Source organism: Poromitra crassiceps (genome assembly GCF_964638095.1).
Source record: "Poromitra crassiceps genome assembly, chromosome: 14".
In the NCBI taxonomy this organism is placed as follows: Eukaryota; Metazoa; Chordata; class Actinopteri; order Beryciformes; family Melamphaidae; genus Poromitra; species Poromitra crassiceps.
Genome location: NC_139633.1, coordinates 523097 through 549423, shown reverse-complemented (window position 1 = coordinate 549423; position 26327 = coordinate 523097). Strand labels below are relative to the sequence as shown.

Genomic DNA, 26327 nt, shown 5'->3' with positions numbered 1-26327 from the left:
TGGCCCTCTCTGCCTCCGATTAGTGGCAGCGTTATAAACCATAGATATGACTATATTAAAAACATAAACACACTGGCGTCTTTCATGCAGGCTAGCAAGCGTAACTGCTGTAGGTCTGTCTGACCCACTGAGTCTGACGGTCTGACCACAGACTGTAGAAAGAGATGTAATGCAGGATAGCCAAGCGAATGTGTTTGGATGGAAGTTTGACGCTAGGCCAATCAGAGGCAGAGAGGGGCGGGTTATGCCTTCGCATAGCCTTCGCCATCATCCGAAAAAAAATATCGCCTCCGGGACAACAACGCTTCCTACCCAGCGTGTGCACGTCTTTCCGACAGGGGTGGTTGCATTGGCAACTATCAACAACAACAACAACAACTACTACTAACTACTACAAGACATAAAGACCGAAATAGGCTACCTTGTTAATGTGTCTGTCGGAGACACGGCCTAACGTTAACATTTAATATGAGCCGAATATCAGCCTGCGCTCAGCTAGCCTATACAGGAAGTAAACCGGATATTCAGGTGGGTTGTGACGGTTGTTATTGTTGTCAAGTTAAAACTGTCTATAGTTTTGTTAAGATTGTACCATTTGATAAGTGTGTGTGTGTGTGTGTGTGTGTGTGTGTGTGTGTGTGTGTGTGTGTGTGTGTGTGTGTGTGTGTGTGTGTGTGTGTGTGTGTGTGTGTGTGTGTGTGTGTGTGTGTGTGTGTGTGTGTGTGTGTGTGTGTGTGTGTGTGTGTGTGTGTGTGTGTGTGTGTGTGTGTGTGTGTGTGTGTGTGTGTGTCAGGGAAAAAAAAAAGACTACAACGCAAAGGGTTATGGGTAAGAAAAGCAGCCTTTGCTCCTGGGAAACGTCATCACGCCACGACATCTCGTCTCCCCGCTTGGCAGGCAGGTGATGGTGGTCAACTCAGGTCACTAAGCAGAAAGCAAAAGCAAAACAGATCTTGTTTCTCATTGACTGGCCTGTCATAAACACGAAACAATGTAAGTATTTTATCTGCGTAATTGGACATGCTGGTGTGGCATATTTTGAGTTTGCTAGTAACGTCAACGCTACAATTTCCTCGCTATCGTTATTGTGATACAACGGCCAGATAGGTCAGTTAACGTTAAACCTAATGTTACCTTTATCTAACGCTAACGTCTGGTAACATTTGATTTCACAAGGGGTTTGTTGAATACTGACCGACGCTAGCTGTTTATAGCTAACTAACGCTAGCTAGTTTAATGGTGCCATGGCACGAGTCCGATACCTCACGAGGTGTCGGACTAGGGAGCAGTCCCCAGTTTCCAGTTTAATAGCGTTAGCTAACGTCAATGCCAAATTAAGATTTTTTTTTAAATCCAATGTTTTGATGCAGCAACTAAGCTAACTAACGTTTAGCTAACGAATTCAGCTTCTAATCACATTCACCTCCTGTTCGTGATGTGTGTTTGTACAGGAAACCAACTTGTTTTGCCTGTAGATCACAGTGGCTGGAATATCCCAAATTAACCACTTGTATCCCCTCTGACGTCACTCTTTTTAATGGTCAGGACACAGTAATAATATGCAGTAACGTTAATCTCTCTCTAGCTGCTAGCTGGCTGCTCAGTCAGTCATTATTGTCATATTATGACAATAATGACTCTGGGTATTATTGAATTGTAATGGCTGTACATCAATGTTTACATACATACAGCCATAAGCAAATTACCTGTAAATCCACAGAAACAACAGTACTCATTGTATCCAATGCTGTAATTATATAGGCTAAGTGCTGTGGAAAAGCAGTGGCAAGGCTTAATATGCATAGCTTAACCTCAACATAGATTGCGTAACTCACAGCAAGGATTATACCGGTATTCTGTTTACCTGAAACATTCTGTATTGTAGGGTTAGGGTTAGGCCTAATATGTGTTGTGCCTTTCTGTGTTGTAGGCCTAATATGTGTTGTGCCTTTCTGTGTTGTAGTGAACCAAAGGGAGCAGAGGAGCGGTGACGGCTGTGACTTGCAGATATGGGGGCGATCATCTCCCGATGGAAGGTAAGTGGGTGTGCAATCTGGGAATCAATTAAAGAAAACTTTTTAACCTCTGTGGGCAAGCTCGTTTCAATACCCGAATAACCACCAGAACTCAACGCTGAGGCTTTCGACCGCTATATCCGGTTCTTCCTGTGTTGACGCTCTGACGAGCAACAGCACTCCAAAAGAAACGTGGAGCTAACAGACGAGCAGTTTGACAGCGTTCAGACAGATGGAGAGCTGTCAGGCCGGTCTGACACTTCAAATGCCTGCCTTTTAAGCCCGCAGCGTCACCTTTGCATTTGGTTACTCTGAGTTTAGAACAATTTTGTTGGTTACCAGCTAACTCCACTGGCTCCTTTTGACAAGTCGGTAATAAACATACGTCAACAGTAACACTGTTGTTTGTTTACTGATAAACCAATCAGTTCTGAATCTTTGCTATGATGGTGAGGAGTGTATGTTAATGTTGTTCTGATGAGCCTAGCATTAACGATACCTCTCTGTCTCCCGCTCTTTTCATCCTCTATCTAGACAAAGCCAACCACGGTTGAGCAGTTGGAGAACATAGACAAGGTACACACACACACACACACACACACACACACACACACACACACACACACACACACACACACACACACACATTTGTATCACTGTGCTTGTGATGACCCTTGATTGACCACTTAGCTTCCCTAACCCCCTAACTCTAACCTTAAAGGAAAATACAGGTGTCTTTATAGCCCATTATTCTGTGTATGATTTGTTTACTTTCCCTCCAAGCATTTCCTTTTGTTAAATACAAACTCTATGTAAATGCCCTGGCTAACAAAGAAGTAAATACATAAGAAAATATGGATGTAAGGATAAAGTTTGCAAGCCAACCCTCACCAGTGGTGTAGTCTTTGTGATACACAGCACGCAGGTATACTCAGTATACCCACTAGGAAGGCTCCAGGATTGGAGTATACCCACTTAAAAATGTGCAGCGATACGTAACAATATAGTTTTGCGACAGAACTTTCACCAGAACTTTCACTTCAGTGATTTTGTTTCACAAATACCGGGTAGATAACTGCATGGGGAAGGCATCTCCTCCACTCACAATTCACCCTCTGTGTGTGTGTGTTAAGACCCAGCACCCATGTTAATGGATCAGGTTGTTCACACTGGGCACAGCGAGCCGCTCGCAATCTGTAAAGCTCCAGTTTAGCTAGGTGTCTGATCTAGCACATATTTCACAGAAAAACACCCTGGAAAACACTAGATGGTCATATCACCATTATTATATATCAGCACAGAAGCACAATTATAAATGACCAACTTAGGTTCTTCACTGTTGATGAATCCATCTGCACTGATGCGGGTTTTACATGCAACACATTGTAGGATGATGATCTGTCTGGTTTTGAATTATCACTTGCCTCAAATCAAAATCAAATTGTGTCTGCTATTGAATAACCACAAAAGTAAACAAAGACACACGTTTAGGTTTGTTTATTTATATAGGCTATGTAATTTAGGCCTATATGTCATTATTTAGAGCGAGAGAGGGAGAGAGTGAGGGGGGGGGGGGGGGGGGGAGAGAGTTCAAGATAGGTCCCTTCAGTGATTCTCAAACCAAAATCAGAATATTTCTGACATGAATTTGTCCAGAGTTCCATGACTGTGTAGCTAGAGAGATAACAGAGACACTATGATCACAACAGTCATTCTTCTACATTCGACTAAATTATTTTCAAAAGTGAGACAACCACAGGGAGAACTGAAGACAATAACCTCAGAAAAGTTGTTAAAAACAGGAAGTGTTTGCCCAGACGCTGATTCAGCTGAATAAATCACACAGGATGATTCAACACTTGACCATGGCTGGTTAGACATCTCACAGAGGTAGACAGCTGCTTCTCGCCATCAGCTTGTTATCCAGTTAGAAACCTATGCTTTATTGATTTTATTGATATGATTTAGCAGGGGTGACGTGGTTACGACAGGACCCCGTTCAAGTGCTCTTGGTCGGAAAGAGCAACAAACATGGACACTTGTTTTCTCGTGGCTGCTGTTTTCTTACTAAAAGCAAGTAGTGGCTCATTATGGTAGCTACATAGGCCATGATGTGCAACTACAAAAAATAAATGATAACTATGAACAGAATAACAAAATATATAACTTTTTACAGTCAATTAGTGCCGCCAATGTTGTAGTCCCGAATCCCCAATGCAACGTCACAACGTCGGAAACTTGTGTAGCATCGAAATCTCTGAAATTCCCACTGGTAAATACGACATTGAAGGGCCGTTCATGTGCTCACAACTCGTAACTACGGTAAATTTTAATAAATAAAAAAAAATCTCACTCCAAGCTGAAACTTGCAGTATACACACTACAATAAAATAGACTCCGCCACTGACCCTCACTATAACAGGCCTAACAAAAATGTATTGCTATTCAGAAGGTACATTAACTCATTCTCTGCCAGGGTCATTTCGGTCTGTGTGCTCCCAGTGCCAGGATTTTGAGCATATTTCCTGATCTTCCAGGACCCACAGAATATTCTGTGCTAGGAATAAAATTACACAACATATCTCACAATAAAGCAGAGACTCTCTTCTTACCCCTTGTAAAAAACTGAAACTCTCCCATGTTTCCTTGTTTAGTTACAAGCAGTGGAAGTTAGCTTGTTTTCACTAAAAATGCCCTCCTTGGGAGATAAATATGAGAAAAAGAGGTTTTTAGTGAAAGACACCGTTTCAAGCAGAACTCTCTTTTGAGCCTTTTATTTTTTGCCTCAGTGACACATCAGACATATACAGTATTTGTTTTCCCAAATAAATAAATAAAAAATAAGAGAATGTATTTGAGGGAGCTGTGTCGGTCTTAGCTTGATAAAAGCATAAACAAATGGAACGAACCCTTATGTGGTCACACTCACACACTCTCTCTCTCTCTCTCACACTCTCACACACACACACACACACACACACACACACACACAGGAATAACGAGTGCTGTAACGTTACCTGCTGTCACGTTACCTCTCATAACTACCGTTAGCACAGAAGATCACACAATAGCTACGTTAGTGCTGTAAACTTTGAAATGTTTATGTGACACATGTTTCGCCTTGGTTGCTGGGGACGGGTGTGTGACGCGGTTTGACGCGTTTGACGTATCCATGTGATTCCCCCTCCCTTGAGTGTGCCAGGGCTCTCCCTTGAGAGGGAGAGCTGGCAAGAGGAAACGTGAAGCGAGTCATGCCGGCGGCATAAGTTATAAACAATGCGTGACAATTATACTCGAATGTTGTGTGTGTGATCTTCCTCGCCATCGTCGCCATCCAAGAACGACTGGGTCGGACTCTGTTTCGACCACAGGCTCCACCCATAAATACTAAACTAGCGGGTTCCTTTTATCAGTTTGACTTGAAACAATGTCACAGGCTGGGAAAGTGTCTGATGTAATGTAAACAGCCAAAACATGAAAGTACGTCCGAGTACGTCTTTGGCACAGAACGCCATTGTTAAAAGTACGTCCGGGTACGTCTTTGGCAGAGAATGAGTTAATAGAAAATGACCAAAAATACACTGCTGCTCATTTTTGCATATTTATATGCCGTTTTCACAGCAGCCATTTTGAGTGTAAAAACAGGGTAAACACAGGTGTACATGAATGAGTTATCATTCATCAACAAAGAGAGCAGCCAAAGATCTCAGAACAGGAGTGGAGATTATACAATCAATGAGTGGAGAGCAGACAGACCTCTCACTCTGCTGCAGATTCCAAAACCAAAGATTGCACAGCGGGAAGAGCTCTCACTCTGTCGGAGTTTCCCGAACCTACAAATCACTCACTTTTTTAACTTGATAAACTGAAAACTTGAAATTGAAAAACTTACTTAAACTAGTAAACTTGAATTTGAAGACTCCACAGTATCATCAATGCTGCTTATATATACACACATACGGTAGATAGATATATAGATAGATAGATAGACAGACAGACAGTTGTTGTGAAAAGGGTCTATTGATATTCTGCTGCAGAATCACTCGGTGGATCCATCACCGCAGTGTATACTTAAAGGAGAATTTCGGTTTTTTACACCACGGTCCTCATTTCCAGCTTAACACATTCACTGCCAGCCTTTTTTCAATACTGTAGTTAGCTTCTGCCAGAGGGTTTTTTACACCACGGTCCTCATTTCCAGCTTAAAATATTATGTTTTACTCACCCAAATACCTTTGGTTTAATTTGGATCCCCACAGAAGATCTGTCGCACTGAGTACACTCCTCAAACAGGCTATAATTGGAGCATACGGGGCAAGCTCCATGATGCGTTCTGTAAATAACACTTTTTCAGTCACGCCGCGCTCCATATCCTTATTATATGATACATAAATACACGTGAGGCTGTTTGTACGCCTCCGGGCTGTTCAGGTCTCCTCATACGGGGTCTGTGAATCCAAATCTCGTTCGTCCCGTTCAAGTCTCGTGAGAGAAAAAGTGTTATTTACAGAGCGCATCATGGAGCTTGCCCCGTATGCTCCAATTACAGGCTGTTTGAGGAGTGTACTCAGTGCGACAGATCTTCTGTGGGGATCCGAATGAAACCAAAGGTATTTGGGTGAGTAAAACATCATATTTTAAGCTGGAAATGAGGACCGTGGTGTAAAAAACCAAAATTCTCCTTTAAGGTCACAGGCTCACAGCTTTCCAACAGGACAGTGAATGGAGTTAAGAATTGTAATAAAATGTGGGATCTGAATATAAATGTTGTGTCACAATCTGAAATAAAATCTGAAATACTGTATGATGCTCTTTTAACCTCCCCGTTTCCTCTGTAGGAGATCAAAGATCTGGAAGAGTTTAGAGCCAAAAACCAACGCCTGCTAAAGGTAAAGTGGACAAAACACTGGACGGCCATGTCACTGGAATGGCCAATGACATTCCAAATTGTAGTTCTTCCTACGGCTGGGCAATATAGCGATATTGTATCAACATTGTGATATGAGACCAGATATCATCTTAGATTTTGGATATCGTAATATCGTGATGTGACATAAGTGTTGTCTTAAAGGGTGCATTACAGAAAAGTGATGCTATTTTCTGCTGTAGCTGTTCTGTTATTTGCCTTTACCCACTTAGGTGCCGTGCACATTGGACCTGTGTTTTTCACATCAGTAAGCTTTGGAAATCATGTCGAGAGCACTTCCAATGCGCACAGAACACAGCGCACGGAGCGTTTTTTTTGTGTGTGTTTTTTGTTTCCCCCTGCTGTCGCGCGCAGTACAGTTCAGGACGCAACGATCACACGGACAGTAGCCAGCTAGTTTCGTCTGTTTGATGTTGTTGATTGTTCGCACTGTAGACATGAAAGCCAGATTAATGGCAATTCTGGCAGCAGCGGAGGTTGAAGATCCCCCTGGCAGGAGAAGAGGTAGGAGGTGTAACATTGACGAGCAGCACGCTTTTCCTCCAAATGTTGAACTTTTTTCAGCTTGAGACGCCCAGAGCGCTCCGCCAAAAAACACTAGCCGCCAAGAGCACTTAAACGCCAGGTGCGGTCCTTGAAAGAGGAGCGTGCCTAGCACGTCGTTAGTTACCATAGAGAATGAATTGCAGAAAGGCGCTGGCTTCTCAAAAACACACGTCCAATGTGCACAACACCTTAGTCATTATATCCACTTTACTGATGATTAATTATCAAAAAATCTCATTGTGTAAATATTTTGTGAAAGCCAATAGTCAGGGAAGGTTTGAATTTTATTTTGATCAGTCTTATTTGAATAAAAGTGCTTGTGACATCACGTGGCTTTGAGCATTTAGCCCACCTCGTACGAAATAAATACCAAGATTTGTGTATCACCATTCAGTAGAGCTGCCGAAAATAATCGATTCAGAGATGCATCGCGATGCTTAATAGGACGATTCTGAATCGATTAACAAATATCAAAAATCGATTACCGTATTTTAATTTTTTTTTTTTTTTTTTTTTTTTTTTTTATAATCAAATAAAATAGAATGTAAGTACATGCAGTTGTTTATTTTAATTATGGATCATAATACAATGCAATTCCAAATGCACTTTTATTTTAAAAGTAGCCACACAGTGAGAAAAAAGAAAGTGAGAAAAAATAAATCATGTATTGCGTAAAAAGTGATGTATCGATTTGAGATGCATCGTATAATCGAATCGAATCGAATCGTAGACTTGTATAATCGAATCGTATCGAATCGTGAGATCAGTGAAGATGCACAGCTCTATTCAGCCTAAAAATACAGAGATATGATTTTTGGTCCATATCGCTCAGCCATAGTTGTACTATTCAGTAACTTACAAAATAGTATGTAACCAATGTGAAAAAGAATTGCGATCAGATCGTAGATCACGATGATATTTCATGCTATATTTTTGCCATATTGCCCACCCCTAGTTTTCCACACCTGTGTTTGTGCATGCGTGCGTGCATGTGTGTTTGTTCACCTGTGTGTGTTTGTCTATGTGTGTGCGTGCACACGCGACCAGCTGTGGGTGGGCCGGTTGCTTCTCTACTCGTCGGTGCTGTACCTGCTGACCTGCCTGAGCGTCTACTGTCTCTACCTGCCTGAGCAGTGGAGCCAGAGGATCTTCATGGCCTTGCCATTCTTCCTCTTCCCTGTGCTGTGAGTGTCCATATCGTTTTCCACCATCATTCACAGCTGTTGCTAAAACACAGACATATACAGTATATACATGTCTAAATCTGACACACAGCAGCTTAGATACAGTGTGTCTACTCAAAATAGTCATTTATGTTTGATACACGGCCAATACAAGTTTGAATCTGAAGCTGATGACACTATACAACTGCATCCTCTCTCTCTCTCTCTCTCTCTCTCTCTCTCGCTCTCTCTCTCGCTCTCTCTCTCGCTCTCGCTCCCTACCTCTCATCCATCTTCTCTCTCACCCCATCACCACTCTTGTCTTTGTCTCCACCAGTGTGTGGTTCACCAGGAAGCTGTTGATTTTCCTCTTCTCCAAACGCACTGAGAGAAACAGTAAGTCTGTCAGTCACTCTCTGTGTTTATCTGTCCATCCACCTAACGCGTTGCACACCCTCTTCAGACCTGTGGGTGGCACGGTTAGCTCAGCACTGTCGCCTCACAGCAAGAAGGTCGTGGGTTCGAACCTCCACCCCCGGTCCTTTCTGTGTGGAGTTTGCATGTTCTCCCCGTGTTTGCGTGGGTTTCCTCCGGGTGCTCCCGTTTCCTCCCTCCCACAGTCCAAAGTTACGTTGCGTTTGTGTAGTATAGTAATGTGTAGTATGTACACTGTACAGTATATGATGTATCATGTAACCTATGCTGTGTGTAGATATACAGTATATTAGTATATCACTGTGATGATGCTATGTAAAGCTGTTTGAGACATGCGTGTGTGATAAGGGCTATAAACTGAACTGAAATGAACTTTTGGTAATTTCATAATTTACCAACTGACATTTGCTGTGTATTGCCAGTAATTTGTTTACCTCCTCTTCCCATTTCAGACGTACCATCTCACTACATTGTAGTTAAGGGCTCTGATAGTAAATATCCAACATTAGCATTCAGTCATTCATTACATTACCTCTGGGCGATATGAGCTAGGTGTTCAGGTAAATGACAAATGACGGACAAACCCAAAATGAGACAGCTTCTTGAGTGAAACAATCGACCTGCTGTAGATGAAGATGCAGACCGAGATCGTTTTAATCTCCCCATTTAAAATGTTTTATTGGGCAGTTGTCCAGAATGGAGATTTGAATAGATCTAAATTCAACTGAGCAGAAGGGAATGGAAATGAAAGTGAATTAAGCTGAAGTTGTCTCTTTTCATTTTCTTTTTCTTTTAGATGATAAACTAGAAGATTTGAAAACTTCCAAAAGAAAGATTGTAAGTGTCCAACCCTTCACAGTAACTCCTCTTGGTTGTGAATGTAAGTTTCTCTTTTGGACTTGTTTACTGGAGAATTTGGGTGTCATCCGTTTCTGGAGTGAGACCATTGGTCCATTCCTTTCATTTTTTTTATTATATATTTTTTAATAACCCTTGCTACAACAACTCAAGTAAGCCTAAAAACAATGTTCTAGTACATGTTGTTGTTGTTGTGTGTGTTGTCATGCAAGCTTTCTTTAACACTAGATGGTCGTTGTGTTGCTCCTTACCGTGCTAACGTTTGAAGTTGTCCTGGTCTGTGTTTCCAGCTGGAGCAAGTGATGGAGACAGAGACGTACAAGAACGCCAAGCTCATCCTGGAACGCTTCGATCCAGAGGCGAAGAAGAAAGCTGTGAGTCTGGCTGTTTCTTTGTTCTGTGTGTGTGTGTGTGTGTGTGTGTGTGTGTGTGTGTGTTGATATTTGTTGATGATGTTGATTATTGTTGATGTGTAGGAGCTGGAATCAACGCCAGTGCGTCCCCAGATGACTCCCAGGCCGGGACAAGGTACACACACACTGACAAGCGCAGCAGTAACAGGACACACAGTTACAACAGGGACAGTTGGGATAACTCTCCTCTCCTCTCCTCTCTCCTATCCTCTCCTCTCCTCTGCTCTCCTCTCCTCTCCTCCTCTCCTCAGAGCTTCGGCAGAGGGGCGTGGCCATGAGACCCATGCCGATGGGAACCCCAAGCGGGATGGTAATGACCCCCCCACCTGGAGCGCGGCCCCCAATGGGACCAGGAGGCACACCTGGGGGTAAGAGGGACACCTGCAGATTAGACAATATCTCCACCTACCAATCATCTGGGAACTTCTTGCCAAAAATAGTGGTTTGAACGGCGGCTCGACGACCACTAACAAACATACGGCCCGTCGTCACGTTACAGGACATGATGCTCTCCCTCATTCTCCTCCTTAGTGAAACAAACTGGAGATTCAGAGATTCACTTTGTAACACGGAGAGAGCTTTGTAAAACATTGAAAATGGATCATGTCCCGACTCCCGAGCAACGTTACATTCTTTGATTTGTTTTATCCCTTTATCCACCTTATTTTTGAATGCCCCACTGTAAAATAATTATGGGTACAAGTTCCGGTTTAACGTGACTTGATTGTTGCAGCTTGCCATTTCCTTTGTTATACTCGGCTGTATTCATACTCAAATTCTAAACCGGAAACCGGAGTACGTTATAAACATTATAAATATAGTCACGTTATAAACAACTAACCAACGCTGGGGTAACAGTGTTACTCGAAATCGTTAAAAGTTAAATCAATTTGGTCATTCAGTGGCATTTTACTGCCATGTAAAGTAACTAACATTAGCCGCTAGCATTAACCACAATAGCTGACTACCCACAATGCATTACGTTATCCCAGCACCCGAACGACATTTAATGCATAAAATAAAGCTGAAAACGAAAACCAAATAGCCGTTATTTTGATAAACTGAGCACACAAGGGTAATCTAAATGGTTACTTTGACCGTCTACATTTTTTTCTAAACTTATAAAAGTCATTCACAGCAAAAAAACATATTAACCAGCTCTGCTGTAAAACCCTCATAGACGTTTTTTTTTTATTACACTGGAAGAAGCACCCATAGGCATCATGGCAGCTAGAAATAAGGTGGATAAGCACACAACTCCTGCATGTCACCACCCTAAAGACTCTGGATTGGTTGTTTGATGCAGTTTTCTTTTTTTTACTCTCAAATTGTCTGTCCAGATTTAAAGACAAGCTGGGGGAAAGTTCTCAGTCTCTAGTTGAGCAACGCGGATAAAGACTGAGAACTGAGTCTACATGCAGATGAATCCATGACATGATGGCTGTCCACTGTCTGTCTCTCTCTCTCTGTGTCTCTCTGTCTCTCTCTCTCCCTCTCTGTGTCTCTCTCTCTGTGTGTCTCTGTCTCTCTCTCTCTCTGTCTCCCCTCCTGCTCTACCTCCAGGTCCCACTCCTCTCTCGGCTCCAGGCGGGCCACCAGACAGATCGCCTCTGGGGGCGTTACCCAGAACCCCCTGCTCCCCTATTCCAGGTGTCGGTAGGTTGTTGATGCCTTTGCGTGGAGGTTTTGTATGTGTGCATGAATAAAGAAACAGATGCAGTGAGTCATTCTGCTGTAGTTGTTTGTGATGTTTTGTCTTTGCAGGTTCAGTGTCTGAATTCAGCACTTTCAATCAGAATGAACACGAGTCAATCTAAATTCCACTTGTAATAAAGGCAAAACTTGCACTTCAGATCTGCACATTGTACCTGAATTTAAAAAATGCAAACCAACTTAGTTTTGTGCGTGAAGGTGTGTCCGGCTCCTTAATAGTATGTGTCTCATGTACTCTTGTGTGTGTCTATCTGTAATGCTCACTTAGTGTGTGTGCACTCTTTTGCAGGTATGCACCCTCCAGGTCCCCCCTTAGCGAGACCCATTCTGCCCAAAGACAGAGGAGCTGTGGATCGAGTCATAGAGTACCTGGTAGGAGATGGACCGCAGAACAGGTGAACAATTTGCTGTAATGGACCTTTCTAAAATCAGGGGTTTCCGTGCTTATTCAACCTCAAGTAAGCTCTCGTTACCAGAAACGATAGGCCGGCCAGGGGGCGGGGTTATGTTTTTATGGATTTTGGGGAGGAGATAGAAGGCTGGGGTCCTATAGTGTTTATGACGTTCCTGCGTCAGGACACCAAGGGTTAGGGTTAGGGTTAGGGTTAGGGTTAGTGATCTGGTCGATCACTTTGTTCAACACAACCATAGTCTCTGACCTCCGCTTCTGGGCCATAGACAGTGTCAAACCCCACCCGAGGGGTGGCGACCTGGACAGGACGCTTCTCCAGCGTGAAGCGCACTGGATCCATAGGTTAGATACCTCCGCTCCCAATGGACTCAATGAGGAGCTGGACCTTTCATGCTTTATTTAGTTAGATCACGAAGTCTGCATTACTGGAATGTCTACTGTCACATTTATTAATTATTAATGATATGTATTACTCTGTGCGATTCTTGCATCATATCCTTGCGTCTATTTTGCTGATATGCTGTGTATTAATATCAACATATAATAATAATAATAATAATAATAATAATAATAATAATGATTGGATTTATATAGCGCCTTTCCAAGTGCTCAAAGCGCTTCACAGAATCATTATTCGTTCACACCATTCGTACCGGTGGTTCGAAAGCGTGGCAGCCACACATCGGCGCTCAACGGCCCCTCCGACCACCATCATTCATGTCTACATTCATACCAATCATACGAGGCAAGGAGGGTTAAAGGCTGAATTATGCTCACCCTGCCGTGAAGGGCGCGGGGGTGGAGCGAGGGGCGGGCGCGTCAAATTACGTAAATTTGTTGGGCGTGGTTATGCGCTAGCTCCAGCGGCCGCTCGCGTTCTGCCTGATTTTTTTTCTAACAGCGCGAGCTTCTCTCCAAACATGGCTGCTTTCGATTCACTGAACCCTGAACACTGAGCTGTGTTTTCGCCACATTTCTTGACCCATGTGGTAGGCTATAAACTTAGATTTGCAACTGTTCGTTTTTAGTAATTTCACCAAGTAAATGTGTTGTGTTGAGAGCATGATTGAGAGAGATTAAAAGCAGCACAGAGTAGGCAATCAGGGCTGAGAAGTAAAAACGGCTTTCAGTAAAAACAAGTTTGGTGAGTCCTTCATGTGCTGATGTGCGGTCGTTTGAGAGTGAAAGCGCACTCAGTACTACACAGCGTTTCATTGCGACTTTTCACGGGCTGTTCTTCTCACCATTGTACAATAGCTACAATACATGCTGATCACTTTCTGAGTATAATGGCATCAGCCCCAGCGCGAGGTCTGCACGGTGACTCACGGAGACTCGCGGGGCCCCACCCCCACGGAGCTTTGCTCGAGCATAAGAGCACCTTTAGTGTCTTGCCCAAGGACACAACGACAGCAGCTGGGAGGGAGCGGGGATCGAACCGCCAACCCTTGCGTCATTGGCCGACCCGCTCTACCTCCTGAGCTAAAGCCGCCCCTATTAGGCTACCTGTATTTTCCTACAGCATTACTGATGTGACTTGTAGCCTATTTTTGTAATTTTGTAATATGTAATCATTTATGGACCTCTGCTAGTTCTGTCTATCCTAGTAGAGCATACCTTTTCCTCTGACTTCAGGGCTCTGCCCCCTCCACGTCACTCCACGTTACCTGTGCCACGTAGGCTATGTTCTCTATATATGCAGGTGCGGTGGCCGACGCCCTTCCATACAGCCTGACGAAAACCAACGGTTGAAACGCGTTGCGTTTTGTGTTGTTGCCCGTATCAACTATGTGAAGATGTACACTGTCTGTTAACTGTGAAGTACGCAGGTACAAATTACTTCTTATTAAATTTATTTATCTTTAAACTCCAAGCAGCTCATTTTTCGCTTTGTATTTATTTATTTAACCTTTATTTAACCAGGTAAGTCATTAAGAACAAATTCTTATTTACAATGGCGACCTGGCAAATTATTTATTATATATTATTTATTATTTATATTTTTCCTCTCACCTGTAGTGCTATTTATCCATCTATATTGTTTTGGGATGGTTGCCTGAGTTTTGGAGAGAGCCGCAGAGATGTCTGCCTTCTCTTGAATACAATGGAACTGGATGGCACTCGGCTTGTGGTGCTCAACGCACCAAAAAAATAAATTAAAAAAACTCAACAGCATTGTCTCTTTCCAGAAATCGTAACCCGGTTACTCAAGATAATGCACAGACTTTGTTGTGAGCAGTTTCATGTAGAAACTATTTTCTTTTGCAGTCTCATGTAGGAACTAGCTAGCAGCTAGCGGGTGTAGTTCGGTCAAAAGAAAATAGTTCCTCCATGAAACTGCTCATAACGAGGTCTGTGGATTATCTTATCTCACACATATCCACCTGAAGTAAATGATCTTCTATCTTCTAACTTTTTTGGTGTAACGGTTACCAAAGTTTTGAGAATGAACACGACAAACCAAGTGATGATCCGGATAAAGACCCCTTGTGTTTAATGAAGGCAGATGAAAAATAATGGATCACGTTGGAAAAATGTCATTTCCATGTCATCGATTTGGTTTATGCAATAGTGAATAGGGTCTTAGAGGAGTTTTATCTTACTAATTTCTAATTTGGTTGTACTGTGACATTCAAGACATAATTATCGACAAAACTGGATAAATGTAGGAATGCTTGAAGGTGGACTTCCACAATCAATATTATTTTAACACATTGAATGCCAGCCATGTTTTCATTCCTGTAGGTAAGTTGTGCCAGGGGTGTTTTTGACGATTCTGGCTCATTTTAGAAGAGCCGAGGATTCTTTTCTGTTAAGAATTCATGAACACCAATCATCTAAAAATAACTAATAGAATGTGTGCTTTCTCTGTCTAAAAGAGTTAGTTTGCAGAGTTAGTAGTTATGTAGATATTAGCCGTTGAGTACAGCATGGTTTCAGCGTCTGGAAATTTATTCAGAGATAAATGGCTTTTTGTGAAACAGTCACTTTAACCATTCATTTTTGGCATCAGTAAGACCGTCAGACATTCTAAACAATAGTTTTGAACAGTAATTTCCTCCATAACAACAGGAAACACCCCTCTCATTCAAACTCCTCCCTCCGTGTGTCTTCTCCTCCTTCCTCCTGGCTTCAGCGGGCGTGTCAGAAGCGCGTTGTGCTGCCTGCCTGTCTGTCTGCGTGCCTGCCTGCCTGTCTGCCTGTCGGGCAAGACGAGTCTGAAACGGATTACTGTAAAATCGCGTCGCCATTTCCTTGAATGGCTTTCTCCCGCGGTGTGTGTGTGTGTGTGTGTGTGTGTGTGTGTGTGTGTGTGTGTGTGTGTGTGTGTGTGTGTGTGTGTGTGTGTGTGTGTGTGTGTGTGTGTGTGTGTGTGTGTTCGCGCGTTGCTGCGCGGCTCTGGGGGGAAGGGATCTCTGTCCGTTCTGTGTGTGTGTGTCCGGGCTTTTCCGCGGGAGGCGGCTGCTTTGTGGCTTTTGGGTCCCGTGGCTGTGACTTCTCTCGGTCTCTGTCGCCACTTAGTGGTCGGTAAAATAGATTACACGCATGCTCTTGCTCCAAATAGTTATCTGGAAGATGTAAAAGGGGTTGATTGATGTCCCACCGTCAAAAAAACATGTAAGACGAGTTATTTCGGCTCTGGCACTCAAGCGCTGGATTATGTAAGACGAATTATTTCGGCTATGGCACTTAAGGTGTTAACAGCTAATGAACTGAAGACCGGGGGGGGGCTGACATAATGTCCCTTTTTAAATCATGCTAATGTTTCGCTTTTTGATGTCTCTCTCTCTCTCTCTCTTTCTCTTTCTCTTTCTCTCTCTCTCTTTTCTCTAGATATGCCCTGATCTGCCAGCAGTGTTTTTCTCATAACGGCATGGCTCTGAAAGAAGAGTTTGAGTATCTAGGTAAGAAACATAGAACGTAAGAGTAAGACCGTACAAAAATATGGATGTAGCCACCGTAATGTCAGCCATTGGATTGTGAACTCCCATTTTGAAGCCTGGAGTTTAACATTTTCACCGTAGCCATCTTGGTTATTTGGAACCAGAAACAGCTCGCGCAAGGGAGGTACGGTGGTGCAGTGGTAAGCACTATCGCCTCACAGCTCGAAGGTCGAGGGTTCGATTCCCACCTGGGCCGATGTGAACACTGAAGGAATGCGTGCTCGTCCGCATGTCCTCGAGTGCCCACCACCCGGGTTGGGGTCGGCAAAATGGCCTTTCTGTGTGGAGTTTGCATGTTCTCCCCGTGCCTCCCGGGGGTCTCCTTCATATAGGAACCCCCTTCACAAAAACATGCAACATCCTGGTTGCTTATATGGTTCCTCCTCTGATCGTTAAGGGCGCCTGTTCAGAGGGAGGGGAACTGGTTGGAATAGCGTGAACCTCCCACGTGCTATGTCCTACCGGTGAAGCTTCCTCGGGCAGGTGAAAAGAAGCGGCTGACTTGACTGCCCATGTCTCGGAGGATGCATGGAATCAGTCTCGGCTCTCCCCAGATCGGCAGAGGATGGAGTAGCAACCAGGATTGAGTAATTCAAATGAGCACTAAACGGGGGATAAAAATGGGATAAAAACATCGGGAAAAAAACATAAAAAAAAAGAAAAAGAAACAGCTCGCGCGAAACCAGGGGTTTCCCACAGAGCCACAGCGCCACCTGCTGTTATTGGTCCGCAAGCTGCACACTGCACAGGTCAATCACGCCCCCAAAGATGTCTGCTTTATTGTCTATTTTACTAGAAATGGGACCATCATTTAAAAATTGAACATCAGGCTGTATTGAAGAAGACTCGAAACTGGCGATTGAGACCATAAACTCATTAGGAAAGTGTGTACAGCCATAATACACACACACACACACACACACACACACACACACCTGTGACATACACACACACATACAACAGTATGATCTCTCTCCCCATCTCTCAATATAAATCTAATTTTGAGTTGATTAAAAAAGTTTGGTGCTGTCTGTCTTAACCGTGGTGTGCATTCAAAATATTCACCCATTGGAATCTTGAAACTCAGTCTTCATCACATTTTTGTCAAATGAGAAATGTGTAGCTGATGTAGCTAATCCCCCCCCAATCTCTCTCTCTCTCTCTCTCGTTCTCTCTCTCACTCTCTCTCTCTCTCTCTCTCTCGTTCTCTCTCTCACTCTCTCTCTCTCTCTCTCTCTCTCTCTCTCTCCCTCCCCCCAGCCTTCCGTTGTGCATATTGCTACTTCCTGAACCCAGCCAGGAAGACACGCCCCCAGGCTCCCAGGCTTCCAGAGTTTAGCTACGAAAGGAGGCTGCGATCAGAGTCACCGTCCCCCGAGGGGAGTGCACCCCCCTCTGGAGGTACTGAAACACACACACACCCAAATACAAACGCGTACACACACTGGATGTAGTCAAGACCACTTGGTTTGGAAGGGCAAAAAAAGGCCAAGACCGGGTCGAATCAAGTCTGAGTCGAGCCCAAGTTTAATGCTGAAGGGACTAGAGTCCTAATTAACATCAAGACTAAAGTTGTGGAGCAAATCCAATGCAAACATTGTGAGTAAAGCTGTGTTTTTAGAATAAAACAAGAATGATTTCAAGTCTGAGGTCTGATTCAGAGACAAAATGAGAACTTTGAAAATGTGGTTGCAAGACTTGAGACTAAGATTGACCTTGGAGTCTAACACGCACACACACACACACACACACACACACACACACACACACAGTTCTGTGTGTCTCTACAGTATGTAACTTACTCCTTGTCCTAACCCCCTGTGTGGAATGCTTCTTATCTTTTAGAGTGTTTGATCCTTTTCCCGTCTTTAATGCCGTCAGCCTTGATCTTTCACAGTTGTTAGTGAGCGAGAGCGTGAAGAGTCAGCAGAGGTCAGAGGTCAAAACCCCATCGTCTTCTGGTCACTCTGCCATCTGGCTGCCGGCCACTGATGGCGTCATTATTTTGTCCTCAGGGTTGTGAGTCAGTGAGCCTTCCAAGTGATGTCACTCGAGCGATTGTGACGTCAACCGTGATGTCATCAGTGAGTGGCGTTATCAGTGAGCGATGTCATCGAGCATTTTGAGGGTTGTCCGTCAGCCGTCCTTCCGACCTTCAGACAGAGCCAGATGTACTGCAGGGCGGCAGCTAGCTGCCCCGGCAAACAATGGCTGCTGGCCGTCACCTGCTATCAAAGCAGTTTTAAATTGATTAAAACTTAAAAGCACCAATTACTTTCAAATCCCAACGGCACACTGCTTGGAAGGCATTTATTCCAAGGGGAGATGGGGGTATTTGTTTTACGTTCTCCCGACTGGGGTAACTAACATAAAATGCAGGTCAATATACGTTGCTCTCTAGTGATTGGTTAGGGAGAATGGGGGATCCCCTCATAGAAATAACTTAAACAGAGCGCAATCTCAGACTGGAAGATGCAACTGAGTGTAATGAGTTGACAATTCAGTCTGATATCAGGCTAGCACTGGCATGGACCAGAGCCTAGCAAAACTCAAAATACATGTTAGTATCATACAGCGTATTAAGAGTGCATGTATGATCAGGTCAACCAGGTCTTAGCTAGCAAGCCCATGAACATTAGAGCTAGCAACTTACTAGCACAAGCTAGGAAACCCAAAATGAAAATGACAGATCTTGCAGGAAGTTGAATCGAGTTTCTTGTTGTTAGTTGTAGTTGCGTTATTTTGCATTTAAAATGTAATGCAACAGAGCAACACACACAATGCAAACTAGCAAGCATGCCAAACTGAACAATCGACAAAAGAGCCACGTTTGAACTGAAGTTGTAGGCGACTGTTACTGCTGGAGAGATATCCTCAATGTCCTTATGTCAGTAAATGTGTAAGAGTTCCTTTCTGAAAACAAACCCCTTTGCTCGCTCCCTTTTGGGGTCACAACAGACCATTTGCAGCAGCAGGGTGTCATTTTAACTGCTTCTCCAGATCAATTGTCCTGTGAGAAAGACACTTGCTCGCTCATTGTAAGTCACTTGATAGTATCATCAGCAGAATGCCTAACATGTAAATGTAAAAAGTGTTCTGTGTTATATTTGCCTTTAGTAAACAAGGAAACGTGAGTTTTGAGCGATTTGATGGGGTAGAATAATAGGATCATCCCACTGTCTCTCCACTGATGAGTGTCTCCAAAAGGGGGTTTACAAAGATGCATGTGAGATGTTGACTTTCATTGCATATTAATAATAATCATCATCATATTTATGTATATAGCACCTTTCTTGATATGGTTACAAGGTGCTTGTACAAGTAAAAAGAAGTAATAAACAGTCATGAGAAGAACCTCGTCGCCTCGATGGTTGAAGTATTTACAATCCTAACAGTTGTCATTTCTACTGCTCTCCGACAATGAAAAGATGATTTCTGTAGGACATCTGAGGAATACTAACCCTTACCATGACAAGTGGGTTTAACAGTGAGTGTGTGATTCTGCCTCTAGCCAAGGCTCCGGCTCCGTGGAGTTCGGTCCACAGTTTCCTGACCCAGCAGAACCCTCAGAAAGCTCCCCTGCAGAACCCAGGTTCCCCAAACCCCTCCTCTCCCTCCATCGTCTCATTTGGTTTAATTTAAACTGATTTGATACACTCGATAATCCCCCCAAATGTGTACATTCTCTTTGCTGTAGAATAGCATGATAGATCGCGGCCCAAATTGCTACCCCCTAATCACATTAGACAACATTGTGTTTCACACCAGACCTGGTTCAAATAGTGTTTTCAAATATGTTTTTTATGGGTTCTATTGTACTACTTAGGGGCAATATAATGTGTCCTATGCAGTTTAGACAAAACTTTAGTGTACTTGTTGAATGCGGTGTTTGACAACTTATCCGATACTAACCAAATTGTCTTGACGTGGGTCGACTGCACCTAACTGGTGCTGCATGAATTTGAAAATTAATAATTAAGAACAATTATTTGACCCAGGTCTGTCAGGGAGTGTACAAAATATCAGGACCAGCTTCCTTATACCGAGTTGCAAAATACCCATTTTGCACAGTCCGGGACACCTACATGACATCCTCACTCCTACATGACATCATCACATACGGTACATGAGGTCATCACTGAAGTTTGGGTCCTAATATTTTGTACACTGTGTCATTTTTGGTGGTGGCATGAATCTTGCATTGTGGAATTGATGGTTGCATATGATTGTGAATCTGATTTTATCTTTAGATCCACACAGTGATGCATGCTAATCATTATTAGGGGGTGTAAATCACATGTTTCATCAGGATACGATATCTTATTATCGATTCTTTGGACAACGATACGATACTGTCACAAAAGTCTGCCACGGTACGATTTTGATTCGATTCAATTCCGGGTCTTGAGATTGATTTGTTTACGATATCATCTGCCCATTCAACGCAATCAGTTAATTTTATATGAACTCACACATGCACACAAAATGATTTGGCAATTGTTTGAATGTTTAGAAAGGAAGTGTGCTTAGACATGCCATGGGAATTTCCAAATAAAGGTGTATCTTTAAAATGATATGTATCGATGTTTTCACTTTGCATCGACGATATTGGATCGTTGATCATTGGATCGATGGATCGTTACACCCCTAGTCATTTATAAATTATAAGTCATAATTATTCTATAAATGCCAGTGTCTGTAACTGATGTGAGACCAGAGCCTCTGGAGTTGATTTTGGTGCTGAAAGGTGTTCAAAAAAGCTGGATAAAAAATGTGTCCAAAGAGACACTGCTGTTAGGGTTGGATACCGAAACCGGACCCAATTGCAATACAGATTTAGCCGACTTGCGGAGTGAAATATTCGGCCTCCGGTGCTCTGAAACACACCTTTGCTAACATTCTCGTTTGGAACATGCCGCTTGAAATCCCCTTTAAATTAAACAAATCTGCTTTCAATTTTAAAAAATATCGGTGCAGGCACCGTTTAGGCACCAGTGCTGTTTTAAAAGTATTGTTGTAGCACTGGTATCGGAAAACTCAGAAACGATACCCATCCCTAGCTGCTGTTCCATCTCCTGTTGGTCACACCTTTACCTGACTTTAACCTTAGCAAAGGGAATGCTGCCGATTCACTGTAATTTATCATTGATTTTAACTCTCCACAAACAATCATAATGTGTTTTAATGTCAGCTTCTCTCTCTCCACCCTCTCTCTCTTTCTCTCCCTCTCTCTCCACTCTCTCTCTCTTTCTCTCTTTCTCCACCCTCTCCCTGTAATGGTCCCACTTGCTGTCCCCATGCTCCCTCTCTTTTCTTCCTATTTGGTCCTACACGTCCCAGTTAATACATATCTCTTCTCTTCAGATGAGAGAGAGATGGGGGAAGAGGAGGGGCCTAGTAAGGAAGTGGAGAACGAGAGCCAATCGGAGGACATGCAGCAGCAGCAGGAAGAAGAAGAAGAAGTGGTCCAGAAAGAGGAAGAGGAGGAGTCAGAGCAAGTGGACAGCACCCCATCTGAGACAGCATCTCAGCCGTCTGCGTTGCAGTGAGACTAGAGGGGCAGGAGGGACGTCGCTCAGTTCAAGACAAGGTTTTTGACACACAACAGGCCATGATATACTGGTGACGTTTTAAGGCAATGAAGATGCTAACTGTAACGACCAACAGTATTTTTTCACGATACCTTTCTTCCTTGCGGTCCTCAATATTATCAGCGTTTTGTTCAGCTTCTTGTGACATTGCAAAGGTCAGACAAAATCCCATCATACCTAGACAATGCACGTAGACGGGGCTGGATTTGATAAATGACAAATTCATGATAATGTTGGTCACATTTGTCAGTAAAACTGTCCATCTGTATTGCCTCAAAATATCGCCACGGTATCGCGGCCTCGCCGATCTCATTGATTGTACGATTAGGAAGGTCACAGATTGGAAATTGTGGTTTTAATCGCAAGACGTGGGTTTTCGTACTGACATAGTTTAATAACACATAATGTTCTTTTAGTATTTAAGTAGTTGGGTGCTGTATGATTTCTCAATAGTGTTATGTTATATCTGCTGATGGTTTTAGATGCTCTACTCCTCCTGACCTTGGTTCACAAAGGGTTTGTCCTGAGATGGAGCAAAGAATTTTCATTTTATGCAAATTTTCAATCCCGCCCATAATTAGCATGATGATGATAAATCCAAGTCAGACACCTTGTCAGATACACTGGCAGTTTATCAAAGACCAAGGTGTGTATACATCTTATTATGTCTTATGCATCTTACATCTTCTCAGGTTCTCTTCTGTCTGGATCTAAACATGTTTGTCACAGTGATTTCTGTTATCAGACCCCCTTCCCCCCAACACAATGGAACAAAATTTGCAATGGTCCTATTTAATTGCTTTGCTGTCCATTTCTCCCTGGTCTGATCTGTTGTGTGTGAGTGACTCCAGGTGTAGTGAGACTCAGACTGTGTTCAGTTCAGCATGGTGATAAAGCAGGTGAACGAGAGACTTTTTATTGAAATGAAACGACACTTTGCTTCTTGTTTTCAATCTTCAATCACCTCTCTTTGTCACAGAAAACTGAACACACTCTGATATCTGAGCCTGGCTGCATCTCAGTTACACACACATGCACACACACACACACACGTACGCACGCAGCAGAACAGGGAGGAATGGAGAGTGAAATAATGAAATGGTGAGATGAGAAGTGCACCTTTTGTTGCATTTAAAAATAAGCAGGGAATTTTTCTGTGTTCTAAAAAATTTTAATTGCTGAATAAAATATTTAAAAAAAAATAATAATAATAAGCAGGGAAAAAAACAGGACTTGATTATTGGAATCAATATCACAGCCATGTTTTGATCCTGGTCAGTCGTGGAAACAATGGAACCGGCTGGAACGCCGTTAGTGTTCTCCTTTCTAGTTGCACTCAGATCTTCTCAGAGCAGAGGTACTATAGATGTAGACGAACATAGAGCAGAGGTACTATAGATGTAGACGAACATAGAGCAGACGTATTATAGTTGTAGACCAACATAGAGCAGACGTATTATAGTTGCAGACCAAAGTAGAGGAATAGACCGGTGTGTAGACCGTTACCTACCCATGAGATCAAAACAACTTCCAGTAAGGGAGAGCAGGCAGAAAACTAACCAGAGAAAGTCTGTTCACTGTGTGGGAAAATTGAAATTGTACAAATAAAAGTGTTCGCATTATAATAAGGATATTTCACCTAAACCACTAGGTACTGCCAGCCCAGGCTAATAGCAGGCTAATTAGGTTGGGGCTAGCAGTATACAATAGTTTTGATGACAAATGTTAACAATGTAGCATTGAATTAGCTAAAACCACTAATATAGAACCCTTTTCATCACAATGTGGCAAATGGCGAGGGATGGGGTTCATACATTTTTATTGATATTGATGATACCATTTTCAAGACTGCTTAACGATCCGAGGCTTTATCGATATTTTTCTATTATTTGGTGGAAAGACGAGAGGATAATAAATTCTTAACAGAACGGGTATTGCTTTTATAAAGAAAATAAATAATATATATATACTGCCTTGCATGTTCAGCCATTGCCTTCCTTGCTACAGTAGCAAGCAAACAATTCACGAAATGAAGCGAACAAAGTCGTGAGGCAATTCAGTTCTTCTTCGTTTAGTTTAACAGCGGTTGGCAGGCAATTCAATTGAATTCAAAAATTGTATTAGACATTCGATGTATGTTTGTGCACCAGTGATTTGAAATCACATGACTCAACTCGAGACACGTGACGTCATTGGACCCGCTGATCTCGATAGCAGTATCGATAAGCCGCCTCAGATCTTATTCATTTTCGGCTTTTGAGAAATTTGGGTCCGGGTCCTTACCGGGTCCCGATCCCCATGTCTATAAATGGCAGGTGTAGAAACAGAACAGACTGAAGCAAAAATTGCCTGTGTTCTAGTTATGTCCAATCCCAGTCCCAGATAGGAATGTCATTTGCCCGTTTTATCTGTTCATGACTTCATTTGCACTGGGTTTCTGTTTGTATTTATTTGGCTCGCTTGTGTATTAAGCTGTTAAGATATTGCTGTTTTAAATTCAGAGTGACGTGTAATCTGAAATTGCCAAGGTGCTGTCACAAGTTATAGTATGATTATGATGTGGGTTGCTATTATATGAAGTGAAAATCCACCATAAAATTGAGAATGGACACCACACCATGTCCTACAGTAAACTTTAAAAATAGCAGCCATTTTAATATTGTAGTTAGCCTTCAGGACTCTGCTTTACAGACTAGTGTGTTTTTAAATGTTTTACGGTATTTCTTTCTCTCTTGTTTAAATTGAAGTTGCTTCTTCATGTGTACAGTTACCGTAGGAACCTGGTGCTTCCTGTGTGCCTTCGCTACTGCTATTATAGGAATGTTTACAATCTAGTAGGCCGTAGAGCTAACAGAACAGAATTAGATAAGCAACATCAAATTGAGGAAATCCATTACTCATAGCACTGGTACCAGAATTAGTTTTAAGAATAGTTTGTATTCCATTATTAAACAGCAAAAAGAAGGCAGATCACGTGTCAATGAACTTGTCTGTATGCAAACTGTTGTAACATCTGCTCCCATGTCCACCAATAGAAACACACCCAAGCAGGGCAGAGGGGGCGGAGCCATGCCTATGGGAAACAGTTATTGTAGATTCCCATCCCAGAAATACATTTGACTAAACCAGATTTCTATTTTGTATTTTTGTGAGCCTGTCGTGTCAGTTGTTTACTTGTATATAGTATCTGGCCACATTCAGTGTCAAGTCATTACAATAAGAACTGAACTCCGTAGCATCAACACTAGTGTTTAGCTAGCAGGCCTCCTTCCGTGTGCATCTGATGGTTGTCGACTTGCTCGTAACATTGCAGCATCCTGGAAAGCTTAGTGAAGAACAGACCTAAAGTCAGTCCAGGAAATCTGTATACAGCACACGACAACAACAAAATGTGATACTTTGGAGTCTATTTCTGAACTGACTGAATTGAAAGTGCCCTGACTGTGGCACGTGTATGCAGGTTAAAGCTATAGCTTGTTATTTTGAATTTTGAGCTGTTATTTTCCTTCACCGGGAATGTTTCCAAATGTTAGGTTTTAAAAATTTGAGCTGCATAGCTGCAGGCTTATTAGCTTGTAGTTAGCAGCAGTGTGTGCTAACAGTGTTAGCTGAAGGACAAATGCTGACAATGCCCAATGCTGACAAAAAAAATGTGTCGATAATTCTAAATGTGAAGCTTGTCACTTTAATATTTAGAACCTACAGATCCTCACACTGACACATGTAATAGGCTGTTTATTTTGTATTGGAAGCTTGATTTGGTTTTGCTTTGCCAAGTACATTAGGTACCACTTGTCTGCCAATGCTGGCTGTCATGGGTGTGTGCATGATGGCACGGCTAATAAAGTTTTCAACTCGAAATACATTCTTCTACTGTTGTTCTTGAATGCTGTGGATGTCAGTCCCAATATAGAACCTCCTTGGTCTCCAGGCATTTTCGTATCGTATTTGTGACAATATGATTTCAGGTTTGTGTCCCAATCAGGAACACTATAATACCGTATATAGGGTTGGGGACCAGTACAACTCACTGAGAGTGAGATTCACTTTGTGATTTATTTTTCTTCATATTGTCAACATCTTTTTTTTCTGACCCCTCCCCCCATTTTCTCTCTAATTGTATTTGGCCAATTTCCCCCCCTGCTACCCCAGTCGCTGCTCCACCCTCTGCCACTCTGGGGAAGCCGAGACTAGCACCATGCTTCCTCCGACACATGCGCAGTTGCCAGCCGCTTCTTTTCACATGACAGCGGGGAGCTTCCTCCACGTGGGAGCATCATGTTATTCCCATCAGTTCCCTTCCACCCTGA

At 42.8% G+C, this 26327-nt stretch overlaps 2 protein-coding genes across 2 annotated transcripts in view; both read left to right on the top strand.

The window, feature by feature from the left end:
- LOC310789531 (uncharacterized protein) overlaps positions 1-1991 on the top strand; it is a gene marked incomplete at both ends in the record, with an annotated part of 80031 nt that extends 78040 nt beyond the window's left edge. Inside the window, one exon of the mRNA XM_083651167.1 lies at positions 1964-1991. Coding sequence (XP_083507293.1) covers positions 1964-1991 — 28 coding nt within the window. The remainder of the gene's footprint in view (positions 1-1963) is intronic.
- On the top strand, positions 903-25871 carry LOC310789534 (endoplasmic reticulum junction formation protein lunapark-B-like). Its single transcript, XM_083651169.1, has 15 exons — positions 903-993; positions 1964-2036; positions 2550-2591; positions 6854-6904; positions 8536-8672; positions 8989-9047; positions 9883-9923; positions 10235-10318; positions 10421-10472; positions 10609-10725; positions 11921-12013; positions 12360-12465; positions 16317-16387; positions 17687-17827; positions 21791-25871. Exons 2-15 carry the CDS (start codon positions 2010-2012, stop codon positions 21973-21975), a joined length of 1206 nt encoding a protein of 401 aa, XP_083507295.1. The 5' UTR covers positions 903-993; positions 1964-2009; the 3' UTR covers positions 21976-25871.
- The last annotated feature ends 456 nt before the right edge of the window (positions 25872-26327 follow it).

Coding starts and splice junctions, on each gene's coding strand:
- LOC310789534 (XM_083651169.1), top strand. CDS start 2,010: ATGGGGGCGATCATCTCCCGATGGAAG. Junction 2,592..6,853: donor AGTTGGAGAACATAGACAAG/GTACACACACAC, acceptor TTTCCTCTGTAG/GAGATCAAAGATCTGGAAGA. Junction 16,388..17,686: donor AGAAGAGTTTGAGTATCTAG/GTAAGAAACATA, acceptor CCCTCCCCCCAG/CCTTCCGTTGTGCATATTGC.